General features: G+C 34.1%; 1 protein-coding gene across 1 annotated transcript in view; it reads left to right on the plus strand.

Annotated features, from left to right (window-relative positions):
• The window catches only part of CSMD3 (CUB and Sushi multiple domains 3), a 605915-nt gene that overhangs the window by 178467 nt on the left and 414916 nt on the right, over window positions 1-12532 (plus strand). Inside the window, 1 exon segment of the mRNA XM_032696902.1 lies at window positions 5762-5969. Within this exon segment, the coding sequence (XP_032552793.1) occupies window positions 5762-5969 (208 nt within the window).

Below are 12532 nucleotides of genomic sequence, written 5' to 3' on the forward strand. Positions count from 1 at the left end.
TCTGGTTCATAAATGTTTTTATAAGTTGTGTTATAGATAAGATAGTGTGCTGCCTTTTTAACTGAGAATGTTTGCTTTATTATGCTAAGCTACTGCTTGGAGAAGATAAACTCATTTTCTTTACCCTTTATTTCGAGAATGAAGTTAATTTTTTTAAAAATCTTATTTAGAAAACACTGGTAGAATTTTATCGCAATTTTTTTTTTCTGTCAGAATTGGGACTACAGGGTTATAGTTTTGGAGAAAACATCAAGGATTTTTGTCTCAAAACTAATTTCAGTTTCCCTTCTCCTTTATTGCATCAAATAACCATGAGTTTTTTCAGTAAGATATAAAAAGGAATATCTTCCATTCAGAAACATCTAAAAATATTTAGCATTACATTTCACTTTCCACATAATTATTTTATGCATTTAAGTGGTTAATTTATTTTTAGTGTATTATAAAAACAGGGTGATGGAGTAGAGAATGACATTTCTAGGGCCTCTGTTTTCTTCAGTTGTCCATCAGAAATCCTAAAATTTAGATACCAATATTTAAGGTAGTAGTTGAGCCACAAATAAAAATCTATAGATAGAGTTTGTGTAGACACACACACACACATGTGTTTGTTGTGTAGAAACAGTAAAGTTGTTTTTCTCCATAGTAATGGAATCAGTAAATTGTGTTATGTGTTTGCCTATATAACATTCTTTGTAAGAGCACTCGAGTTTCTCAAAGAATGGATTGTTTTCATGATCCATATATGAAAGGTAGTTATTAATGTGTATATTTAAGAGTAATAATTAAGAGGACTGTAAAATGCTTGAAAAGGGGTGTTAGGTTGCTGATTACTTTAAATCGCTCAGATAATTTGTCTGAAATAAAAATGTCTAAAATTTGAAAGAGCAGACAACAGTATGTCTGGGATTGTACCTGAACTACAATGTGAAGAGTGTGCCAAGAATTTCACAGAGCTTGTGTGACTGAGATCAAGGTGTAGAGAATTACTGCAATTTGTCTCAGCTTTCTGTTGGCTATATTAAAGATCATTGTTTAAACTTGGAAAGTTGCTGTACTCTTTTTTCTTGCAGTATTTTCAAGAATGGATATCAGATGTCTATTACTCTGTGATGAGTTAAGCACTTAAGTTTAACTGTTCTGTTCACTATAAATATCTAGATAGATAAGATGATGCCATATATTGTGTGCCAAATTGAAGCTTGATCTACCATGCAATCTCATTGAATTCTTAATGGAAGCAATGAATTTGCATGTCCTACAAATCACTGATAACATTGCTTGTCTTTGATCATCTATCTTATTGAAATTTACAATTCAGTATTTATGTAACATTATTGTGAATATCAATGAAACCTACAAGAAAAAGCAGAAAATTAAATAAGACTTAACTAGAGAAATGTATTTTCAAAAATTGTTCTGAAAAATGATCAACAAACAGCAAATCAAGAAGAAAATAAAATATAAAATGTTATTAAATTAATTTTCACCAGAAATTATTTGAACATCCAAACATTTCACATTATTTCTTTTAATTGGCATTTGGCCATAACATTGTGTAAAAAAAAAAAAAAAAGAGAGAGATAAAAGCTGTAGGTATCTATGTCCACAAATAAAAACAATCTATGCCCACAGAAAGAAAAAATAAAAATCAACACCAAAACATTACTCTCATAATCACCACTCATTATATCAGTGATACTCCCTCTGCATAAAAGCCCTTATGCATGTTCAAACATAGATCTTCATTTGAATTCATAATATCTTGCAAAGCTTTTCTACGCCAAGTCCCCACTTGCATATCACTCTGAAAAATCTTCCCCTTTCAGCATATGGTTAAGATCAGAGAAGTATGTTGGGAAAAGTGACATCTTGGCAGTATGTGTATTTTTTGCATTTATGCCTTCATATCACATTTGCAAGACTGTTGTTGGGTGAAATTTCCCACTACGTGACAAAATACATTTAATTTGAAAATATAGAGTATGAATTTTAAAAGTAGATTTTTTAAAAAAATATCATCAGTATTAACTATGTATTTGTAATTGAACCAAAAATGTTGGATTCTTTCAAGTCTTAGCTGAAGTGTTGTCTTCTCACCATTCCTGTGAATGTTTTACTTCATATTTGATAACTGGAAATTAAAAGGACAGGGACACACATAATTCTTTCAAAGCATTTATGTGCTTAACTGCTGTTTACATAGTACATTTTATTGCAGTGATTTTAGTGTGTATTAGGTCTGAGAACATAAAACACATACACATACAACGTATACTACAACCTTAAAGGATCCTTATACCCAACATACAGATTAATAAGTTTTCATTAACTAGTGTCCCCTGTCCTTTCACATATGGATATTATTTTCCCATTTCATGGTCTTCTTCCACCCCTCCAGATGTTCAAAATCAGGCCATGATTTGGGCTCCATTTTATCAGGATGGGTGGTCAGGACAAGAGAAGCAGCACACTCTATCGTTGGGCACCAACACCAGCCCAGCCCATGTCACTGTTGCACTCTCCTTGCTCCTCACAAAATTCGCTCTCCATCGGTTCTTGTATTCCTGCTACTTCACTTCCTGCAACATACAATTTACACCATGAATTATTTTCCCCCAATATTAATACCCCAAGATTTTTCCCCCCAAGGGTAAATCTTCTTGAGGCACACACCGGGTCTCCCCATCCTCCTGCATTACCCATCAAGTGCACCCAGGTCCTTGGGCAAAGACAGTCCCACAAATGGGTTTGCCTGTCCCTTTGGGAAAAGGGGGTTAGACACTTAAATATCTTTGAGGATTCCTACCTTGGTGGTTTGACAGAGTTAATTCAGAAAGTTATGGAAAGACAGGGAAAGCGATTCTCAGGGCTCTGTACTAAAATCACTGCAAAGATTATCTTTCCTCTCTTTCTTCCTTGTTTACCTATCCTTATTGGGCTTGTTGCACATTGATGGAGATCAGCCACTGTTACTCTTCCTAAATGTTCCCTCGCCAGTTTGTTTTTTGTTTGTAAAATTTCATAGCTGGCATCTAAGCATATATGCTATTTCAACGTGATGGAAATACAGGTGCTCTTTCTGTGCAGATTCCACAGAAACAATTACTGCATTTTCTTTTATTTGTTAGCGTCTTGTGCACTATGCATTAAGTCAGTGGTAGAATTGCTGTTGACAGTGTGACAATTTAGCTGAAGAGCAAATCTTTTTTTACAATGTCTTCACAATTTAAGATATCAAGTATTTGCATGGGGATTAATGTTTGTAAGCCTTCTCCCAGATGGGAGTTTTTACCTATGGGAATCTGATCTGGAACCAATTAAATCACAAGCAAATGATATTCTAAGTGGAGGAAAATAGGACCACAGCACAGTAATTCTGTTGTTTATTGGTCTAGTGCTTGCATTACAGAGGCTAAGATGATATCTAGTGTGTGCTTGACTGTAGTGTGCTATATAAATGTAGTTAATATTGTATTTGTAGCAGATTTTCTGCATGAATCAGAACAAAATACATGATGATTTGTTTGGACCATTTTGCTGCTAGTAGCAAAAATCTCAGACGTGGCAAAAATTTTGGCAAAAATCTCAGATGTGGCTCAAAATAGCAGATTGACACTGTCATTGACATTGCCTGTGGTTAAGTTAGTGCTGCCACACTAATTTTTTAAGTGGTAGAATATAGCAACATAGTTACTAAGCAATTTTTTATATTGCTAGGAACTAAGATTATTCGGTAACTGAATTTTGAAAAACAAAAGATGAGTTCTGTAGTACAGTATTTTTCAAAAAAACTTCTATTTTTGAGTCTGAGAAAGCTGTTCCAAAGTGTTTAGTCTTTCATGACACTCCTAATGTTCTGCTTTTAACTTATTACATGAGCTGAAAAGCTATTCACATGCAACTATTTGTCTTTCAAGTTTGCACAAGCTTCAAGAATTTAGCTATGAAATTTTACCTGTAAGAACTTTTTTTCCAATCAATATTTAAAAATCAATACACGGTTCCTTCAAAATCATTGAACAAGTAGTTACCCATTCTTTTAATAGACATTTTACTGCTGTCAACCGGCAATTTAAAATTATTTTTCTGAATGTCCTTAGTGCACGAAAACAGTACTGTTATTACTACTATTATTCTTATTTTTTTTATTCCTTTCACAGTAAAGGACCAGAACCTGTGATATGATGATGTTTCTCAGTTTTGTTGTATTTAATGTATTCAAAGTGCACTGGCTAATTAGTAAGATTAAATCTAAGATATGTTTTTACTTTGCTTTTCTATCTGTCCATGGCATAATTTAGCAGAATTTTTTAGAGACAAAACCTAGTATTTTAAACTCCTAAACTGCTGCAATTAAGAGATTTCTTATGGTCAGGCATTTTTTTCTTTCTGTTAGAAGTGAACAATATATATGTGTCAGAATTCTTTAAAGTTTTTTTTCTGTGATGTTATACTTCTTAAAGGGTTTTTTCTATCTTTATCATTAATTTTTCATCAGTATTGACTGGGTTTTCAGACTCTAGGGCAAGTTTTATTCATGTTAGCACTCTAATTAAGCAGAAAAAGAACTACTTTTCAAGTATGCTTCAAACATTTGGCTAATAAACTGAATAAGCAATGCAATATTTCCATGTAAGTTACTTGAAAGGTATTTCCATTTTTGAAAGTAATAGCACTACAGTACTGAACAATTTTATTAACTCAGAGAAAAAAAAATTACCATAAGATCCTCAAAAACAATTTTTTAGTTATTAGGCATACACACAATTAATAAAGAAGATACATAACATCAGTCATTTGAGAATTGTTTTCTCGCAGAATTAGTTCTATTAGAACTGATTTTATAAATTTTATAAATCCAATGTTTGCCTAGTTTATTGAGTATAAGATTGTATCACAAAATATGCTGAGTTGAAAGGGACCCAAAAGTGTCATTGAGTCCAACTCCTGGCCCTGCCCAGGACCATTCCAAAAAGTCACATCATGTATGCTAAAAAATAGAGCATTCTTGTATCAAGAGTCACCCCCCCCAAAAAAAAAAAAAAATAATTGGTTGTGATAATTGGTAAAATAATTTTGTGATTATTTACGAGCTGTGAGGAATGTATTCCCATGGTCAAATTTGAAATATTTGATTTATTTAAACTTGTACCCATTAAAATGACTCTGATGTAAACATCTTATTTGCGAAAGTGTCTTGCATCTGACATTAAGAAATCACTCATGAATGGCTTTGTTTTGAAAACTGATCAGTTGTTTGAAAACTGGAAAAAGATTATTGGAGAATGCTCACTAAAATAAAATATAACAATATAATTAGCATAAGATGGGTAAGATTCTCATACTTCTTTTCTCAGTATAATGTGACTGCTGCACATTACATTTCAGACTGCATATGATAGGGATTAAATGCAACTTGCTTTATGGAAACATTTTTGGTTAAAGAGGAAATAATGAAATTTTTGCATGCTATTGTAAAGTGAGTGAAACAATACTAATCAAGGTTTATAATCTACTACTAAGGACTAGATTATAAAAATATGTGCTGGTAAAAGTATTATAATTCTTAAATAATTGAAATATGAAGCAATTACTTCTTTAACACCTTAAACTTGCAGCTACATTCCAAGTCAAACATTTTACAAAATCTTAAGCAATTGTTCACCTAAAAGGCAATAAAATTCTGTCCTCAGCAAGAAAGTATCCAGTTTTAAGGAGTGATTTTAATGATATTTATAATTATTTGATTTTTTAACAGCTGAGGATGCTTGTGGAGGAACTATGAGAGGATCCAGTGGAATCATCTCGAGCCCCAACTTTCCTAATGAATATCATAATAATGCAGATTGCACATGGACAATTGTTGCAGAGCCTGGTGATACTATCTCACTCATATTTACAGATTTCCAAATGGAAGAAAAATATGATTATTTGGAAGTAGAAGGTTCTGAGCCACCTACAATAGGGTAAGTCAAATGTTGCAATTTTAATGTAAAAAAAATATGGTGAAATGTGGAAGTACAACTTTGTTACTTTTCCTTTTGTCAATAGGTAGTCTTGCTGATTTAAAAAAAAAAAAGAAACAAAACAAAAACCCCCACATTAATGATTCTTACCATGGTATAATTGTTGATATTCCAATTTCAGCTGTAAAATTATTTCCAAATATAGTCCAACCATTTAGCATCAAGATGAAAGGCACTGTAGACTCATTCACCTCATTGTATATCTAACTGTTCTAACCATTATTGTATTTAAAATGTACATATTTAGAAATAGAATGGAATGGACTGTTGCCCTGGTAAGGATTGGTGAAGCCTACAGAGAATTTCATAATGTCAGAAAGTGAATGGCGTGGTGGCCTTTTCAGCACAGAGCTGGGGGGATTTAGAACTGGCCACGCCTGTTGGTCACAGATTCTTTCTGGAGGAGTTTCTGTGCGGAGAACTGTACACAGCACTAAATAATTTGCCCTGAGTGTGATTGGTGATACACTTACCTAGAAATATCCATCCTGAACTGTGGCTGAGTAGTCACAGTACTCTTTGAGTTTGGTTTTACTCCAAATATACTACCTTTAAGGAGTATTTATAACTGTTTGTTTGTTTGTTGACTTAACAGTAATAATAAAATTTTTGTTATTCTGACTACTCCAATTTAGCCTGGAGAAGAGGAGGCTCAGGGGAGACCTCATCACTCTCTACAACTCCCTGAAAGGAGGTTGTAGCCAGGTGGGGTTGGTCTCTTTTCCCAGGCAGCTATCAGCAAGGCAAGAGGGCATGGTCTCAAGTTGTGCCAGGGGAGGTTTAGGTTAGATATTAGAAATAATTTCTTTACAGAGAGGGTGGTCAGACATTGGAATGGGCTGCCCAGGGAAGTGGTGGATTCTCCATCCCTGGAGATTTTTAAAAGAGACTGAATGTGGCACTTAGTGCCATGGTCTAATAACCACAGCGGTAGTGGATCAAGGGTTGGACTTGATGATCTCGAAGGTCCCTTCCAACCCAGCTGATTCTATGATTCTATGAATTCTTGATCTTAGTGTAGATGCATTATGTAGATAATGTCAAACAAGTCCAACAAATAGTAGATATCCAGTTTCAAGATCAAATTCACTTAAGTAGAAAAAATAAATCATGCATTCTTTAGTTTTCTGGTGTGGTAGTTTTGTGGTAACCCAGAACCACGCTACTCAAGAAACATGTCAATATGACAAATCCTTGTGTTTGTTTTATTGGTTTAAATGTACTATTGATTCACAAAAAAGAGGATGTATACAAACCCATAAATGGCAGTTATGATCTCCAGTAAGATCTTAAGCTCTTAACTGGCTCATAAAGCATTATGGGGGTTCTGCACAACAGACAGGTGTGTGAACAACAGGTGATACAACAGGTGGTTGTCTAGACACATTAAATTCAGTAGAGTCTTGTTTTTTTAATATCGATATTAACCCTGCTTCAAACATAGCATAGACCAAATAAACAAAATTATTTTTGATTTTATCACAAGAAAATATCCCAAATTAGATAATTACAGTGTTTTGAAAGCAATCAGTCTTGGTTTCTATAAGTGATGCTTATAAGTAAAATATTTTTTATTACTTTAGGGTGTAGTGGAAGTCTATAGACTAATTCTAAGCTTTAGCAAACAGTGTTTTACAATTTGATTTAATTCATACTGCTACCTACATAGTTAATTACCTCTATTAGAATATTACTTAATTGCCAGTGAGTTTTTCTAGTTCTTAAACTGAAATCTTTTGAACTAGCTGTCAGCTAAAATAATTTTTAAAAAATAATTTGTAATAATTAGTGAGATATCACCAATGACATTAGTTCATGGCTAGGCTTCGTGAACGAAGACTTGGGGAGGGCTCTACCCATGTTTGTTTCAAGTGCGTTGGTCCCGTCGCTACAGGGCTTTGCAAATGTAAGTAAGGCCTTCGAGCCTGTGCAATGGGTTTTTTAGGTGAGACACAGTGTGCGCGGGACTGACCCACCCTTTAATCCTGAAGGTTCATCTGCTGGTAGCAGCGAGGTCCTCAGGATGTAGATTTAATTAGAGTATCCTTCTCTTAGATGGATGGCCTTACAGGGCTAAGCAAGCTTCATCTGCCCAGGTTTGGAATTAGAGTTGTCCTTCTCCTAGGATGACTGCCAGAAGGCTAACGAGCTCATCCTGCCCATGGATACCAATGACATACAGACATTAATCACTTGAATAGCTAAATAGGCATTTGATTTTTCTTGAATGTGTTTTATGTATTCAGTCATGAGCTTCATACAATGATTTCATTTCTTGTTTTGCAAAAGGCTTTGGCTATATTCAAATGATATAATAAGATTACTTTATATATGGAAATTCCCATTATCTGTTTACAAAACATAAAAATTTACAAAGCTAATTTAATAATTGCTCATGTAGAGAAGCAGACTGGAAGCATATTCTTTTTTTAGCCTGTCATTTATATTCCCTAAATTAGATTGATATGTTCAATTATGGGAAAGTATCCCTCCCATATGTTAGGAAAAACAGATTTGGAAAGCTTAATTAACAACAATTTGTTAATTAGATTTAGAACGGTAAACTTTAAATCCCCTTAGACTTTTACTAATCTAAAACCAGGCTCTTTAATTTTGGAAAAAAAAAGTACATAATTTATAAAAATTACTAAAAACTTATTGGTTGATCTGGATAATAAGTATTATTATAAAACAATTTCTTAGAAACTTGGTTCTTTACGTGAGTATTGCACCTATTGATTTAAAAAAAAACCTCAATTTTTTTTTCTTCTGCCCATCTGCTGTGTAACAAAATATCCCTACTTTTTGATTCAAAGTAAAACAATGAGCCAGAATATACATCAAGTAGATGGGTTGGAGTTATCCATGAGACAAGACTTGGAATTCTTTATGAAGTGTTAATTTTCCATGGTCTTCCGGTCAGTTGTTACAATATTTCAGATATACCAAGTCTTTTCTGTAAGAAAATCTTGGTAGGCCATTTTCATTTAAGTAGTGGAAAAAAATTCTGTAGATACCCTTCAGGGTTCTTGTCGTCTTGTTGCTTATTCTGACGTTTGGTAACTTGAGCTGAACTAAGGCATGTTTTGAACTTTGGAAGTGAAACAGAAAGAAAATTATTAGTTTGAGGAAATTATTTTCACCATTTTTTCTCAACAGCAACAAAAATTAAATAAGATCGAGTGAAATGTTCCTTTTTGCCTAAGTGAAAAGTTGGGGTTTGAGACATTAATTGGTGAAAGAAATAGCAATGTCATTATGGGATATCCAGCATGTAGAAGTTCAGAGTTAAATCTTCTGAGAATATCTGAACATGTAAGAGTTTCCAATGCCTCTAGGATGCTCTGGTTGGAATGTTTCCCATATTTTGCTGTTGGTCACTTTTAGTGGAATATTTACTAATCACTGAGCAGAAAACTAGATTGATTCTCTAGGCTGCTTTGACGTAGGTAACCTGGATTCAAGTATGTACTCCAGTCTGAAATATTAAGACAATTGTTAAAACACTAGTTAAATAGTATAGAAGAAGTGTTAGAACCTCCTTCCCAGAACAGTCTCTGAAAGAGGTGCTTAGAGCACTCTCCAGATAAGAGCTGGTGAGGATAGATGGTATATATATCACACTTTCCTAGGCGAAGACATTACCTCTATATCTTCTGTTCCCCATTACCAGCTTAAATTAGCTCTTACTGGAAAACAAGTTGACAATTTTCCTTCCTATATATTTGGAGAGCTTGGTTATGATAGCAAAAAACACAAACAAACAAACAAGCCTAAAACAAAACAAAAAAACCAGCAAAGGTATTAGATTAATTGAATTTGAAATGTTAATAAGTTTTGAATTGACTAATGTATTTTTGGTAGATAGATTGGAATTGATAGAAAATAATGGTTGTCATAAAATATGTGCTTAGAACCTTTACTCAGAGAACTACGGATGTAGTCTTCTGGCAGTTTGACAATCTCAACCTATGACAAGTCTGAATAAAGATCACATTTTCTTTACAAGGAACACATTATGCAAAATTTTTATTGTTTACATGTGCCTTAATGCAAAGGTGCTTTGAGAGTGTAACAGTGTCTGAAATGTTGTTGGGTAAATGTACTTAACTTGTAGCATGATAAAACAAAAAGTCCAAAGATTTCAGCTCTGTTCTTTCTGGGTAAGAGTGGACTTCTAAAAAAATCTTTGTGTAGTGTTCTAATAATTGACCTACCACTGTCAGGTTCATACAAAGTAATAGGGCATCTAAAGTACTCTGTTATCACATGTGAATTTGAAATATGATATGATTACTTTTTTTAAAGCAAAATAACTCACCTCGCTTCTTTCTTACTGATACTGTATTCCTGGGTATTTAAAGGTATTTCCTGTTATATTTTCCTAAAATGTAAGGGAAACATAGAATCTTCAATAATAAATTGAAGTATTGTCTAGACTATCTATTTCTGATTTTAGCCAAATTATAATTTTTTCATATATAAATCTGCTGCAGACACCACAGCAGGGACTTCCTTGCAGCACATGATGTAGATCATGGTGAAGCAGGCTGTCTCCCTGCAGCCCCTAAAGGTTCATGGTGGAGCAGATATCCACCTGCTGCTTGAGGAAGACCCCATGCTGGAGCAGATGTTGATGCTCAAAGGAGGCTGGGAAGCCCAAAGGCTTCTGGCAGGAACTGTGACCCCATGCATGACTCACACTGGAGCAGTCTGTTCCTGAAGGACTGTACCCTGTGGAAGGGACCCATGCTGGACCAGTTTATTACAAACTTCAGTCCATGGGAAAGACTCACTTTGGAGAAGTTGGAGAGGATCATACTGGAGCACGGGAAGAGTGTGAGGAGTCCTCCCCCTGAGGAGAAAAGAGTGGCAGATACAATGTATGATGAACTGACATCAGTCCCCATTCCCTGTCATGCTCTGCTCTGGATAAAGAAGGTGGCGAAAATCATGAGTAAAACTGGGGAGGTGTATTTAAGATTTTTTTTTCCTTCTTGTTATTCCTACTCTGATTTGACTGATTTCATTTCCCCAAGTCACATCTGTTTTGCCTATGATGGAAACTGGTGAATGATCTCTCCCTGTCCGTATCTCAATCCATGAGCCTTTTATTATGCTTTCTTTCCCCTGTCCAGCTGAGAAGGAGAATGATAGAGAAGCTTTGGTGGACTTCTGGTGTCCAGCCTGGGTCAACCCACCACAGTGACATACCTGATGAACTTTTCAGTGGATATGATGTGTTTCCATTCATTTTTTTATATTGTGGACTTAATTTGTTTACTGTGCTTTGTAGGACAGCTAGGGAAAATTTATTAAGCACACTTTATTCATTACAAATTTACAGCAATCATAATTTCCCTGTAAGGGTTTTGCGAAGCTATTTCTCATTTTAAAAAAAGTGCATAATTCATGAAGGTTGGAAGCTCAAATAAAAAACATGAGAAAACATTTAGTTTTAAATTAATAGTATCAAAATACTGATTGGTCAGTAGCTTTAAATACACTGTTCGTGAATGTCACAGTAGATTCTCTTTTTCATTTTGTAAGAAGATAATTATATTTTAACTTCCGGTATTGTCATAATGTTGCACTTCCGGTATTGTCATAATGTTGCACTTACTGGCTTTTTTTACCAAATCCAATCTTACAAACTCTGTTAATAAAGTTTCAAAATATTAGTAGTATGTTTAGAAAGGGTTTAGACAAATAACTTACAGTCTTTTATAGAGAAACAGTATGTTTAAATTAATATTCATATAGAATAAACTTTACATTATATAAACTAAAGGTAATTTACCTCTAAGTTATATAAATTTCACAGAGGAAAAAATAATTTTGTAAAGTTTTGGTGATTATGTATATGGTATTTCAGTAGAATGTGAAAATTATTTGGAAAAGCCATTTTGGATCAGAAAATGTTTATGCCACAATCAGTGTCTGATAGTGGCAATAACTGTTGCTTAGGGAAAGAATAGAATACACTGGGATGATGCCTTTCCCCCTTGTGTAGACATAGCTTCTGCAGTTAGTGATTTAGGAACTTCTTGAAACAACATTTTCCTTAAAATCATGTGTTAAATAGCTGTAAATAAATCTTACTTTTGTTAATTAGTCATTTTTCAAGGTTCATTATTCAAGACCCTCTGGAGAGTACCAAATGAGTTTTAAAAAAATAAAATCCAAACAGCTTGTATTAATGGGTTCCCCATTACCCACACAATCACGTATTCCTGAAAATAACCTGAATTGATGAGTCGGTCATATCGTTCCTCTACAGAGGATATATTATCCCTTTCCTTTCATTCATCCCTGTATATACAAAGTTTCTTAATCAACTTAATCAATATTTCCTTATAAATCCTGGAAACCTGGTCATATGTGTTGTGCAAGGATCTGTTTTTCTCAAGATTTCTCTCTCCCTGAGACTGAATTAATTGTAGGATCAATATGTCCTAGGTTCCACCTCAGTTGATGGTATGAACAAGAATGTGTTGGGTTCA

Source organism: Chiroxiphia lanceolata, chromosome 1 (assembly GCF_009829145.1).
Source record: "Chiroxiphia lanceolata isolate bChiLan1 chromosome 1, bChiLan1.pri, whole genome shotgun sequence".
Lineage (NCBI taxonomy): Eukaryota > Metazoa > Chordata > Aves > Passeriformes > Pipridae > Chiroxiphia > Chiroxiphia lanceolata.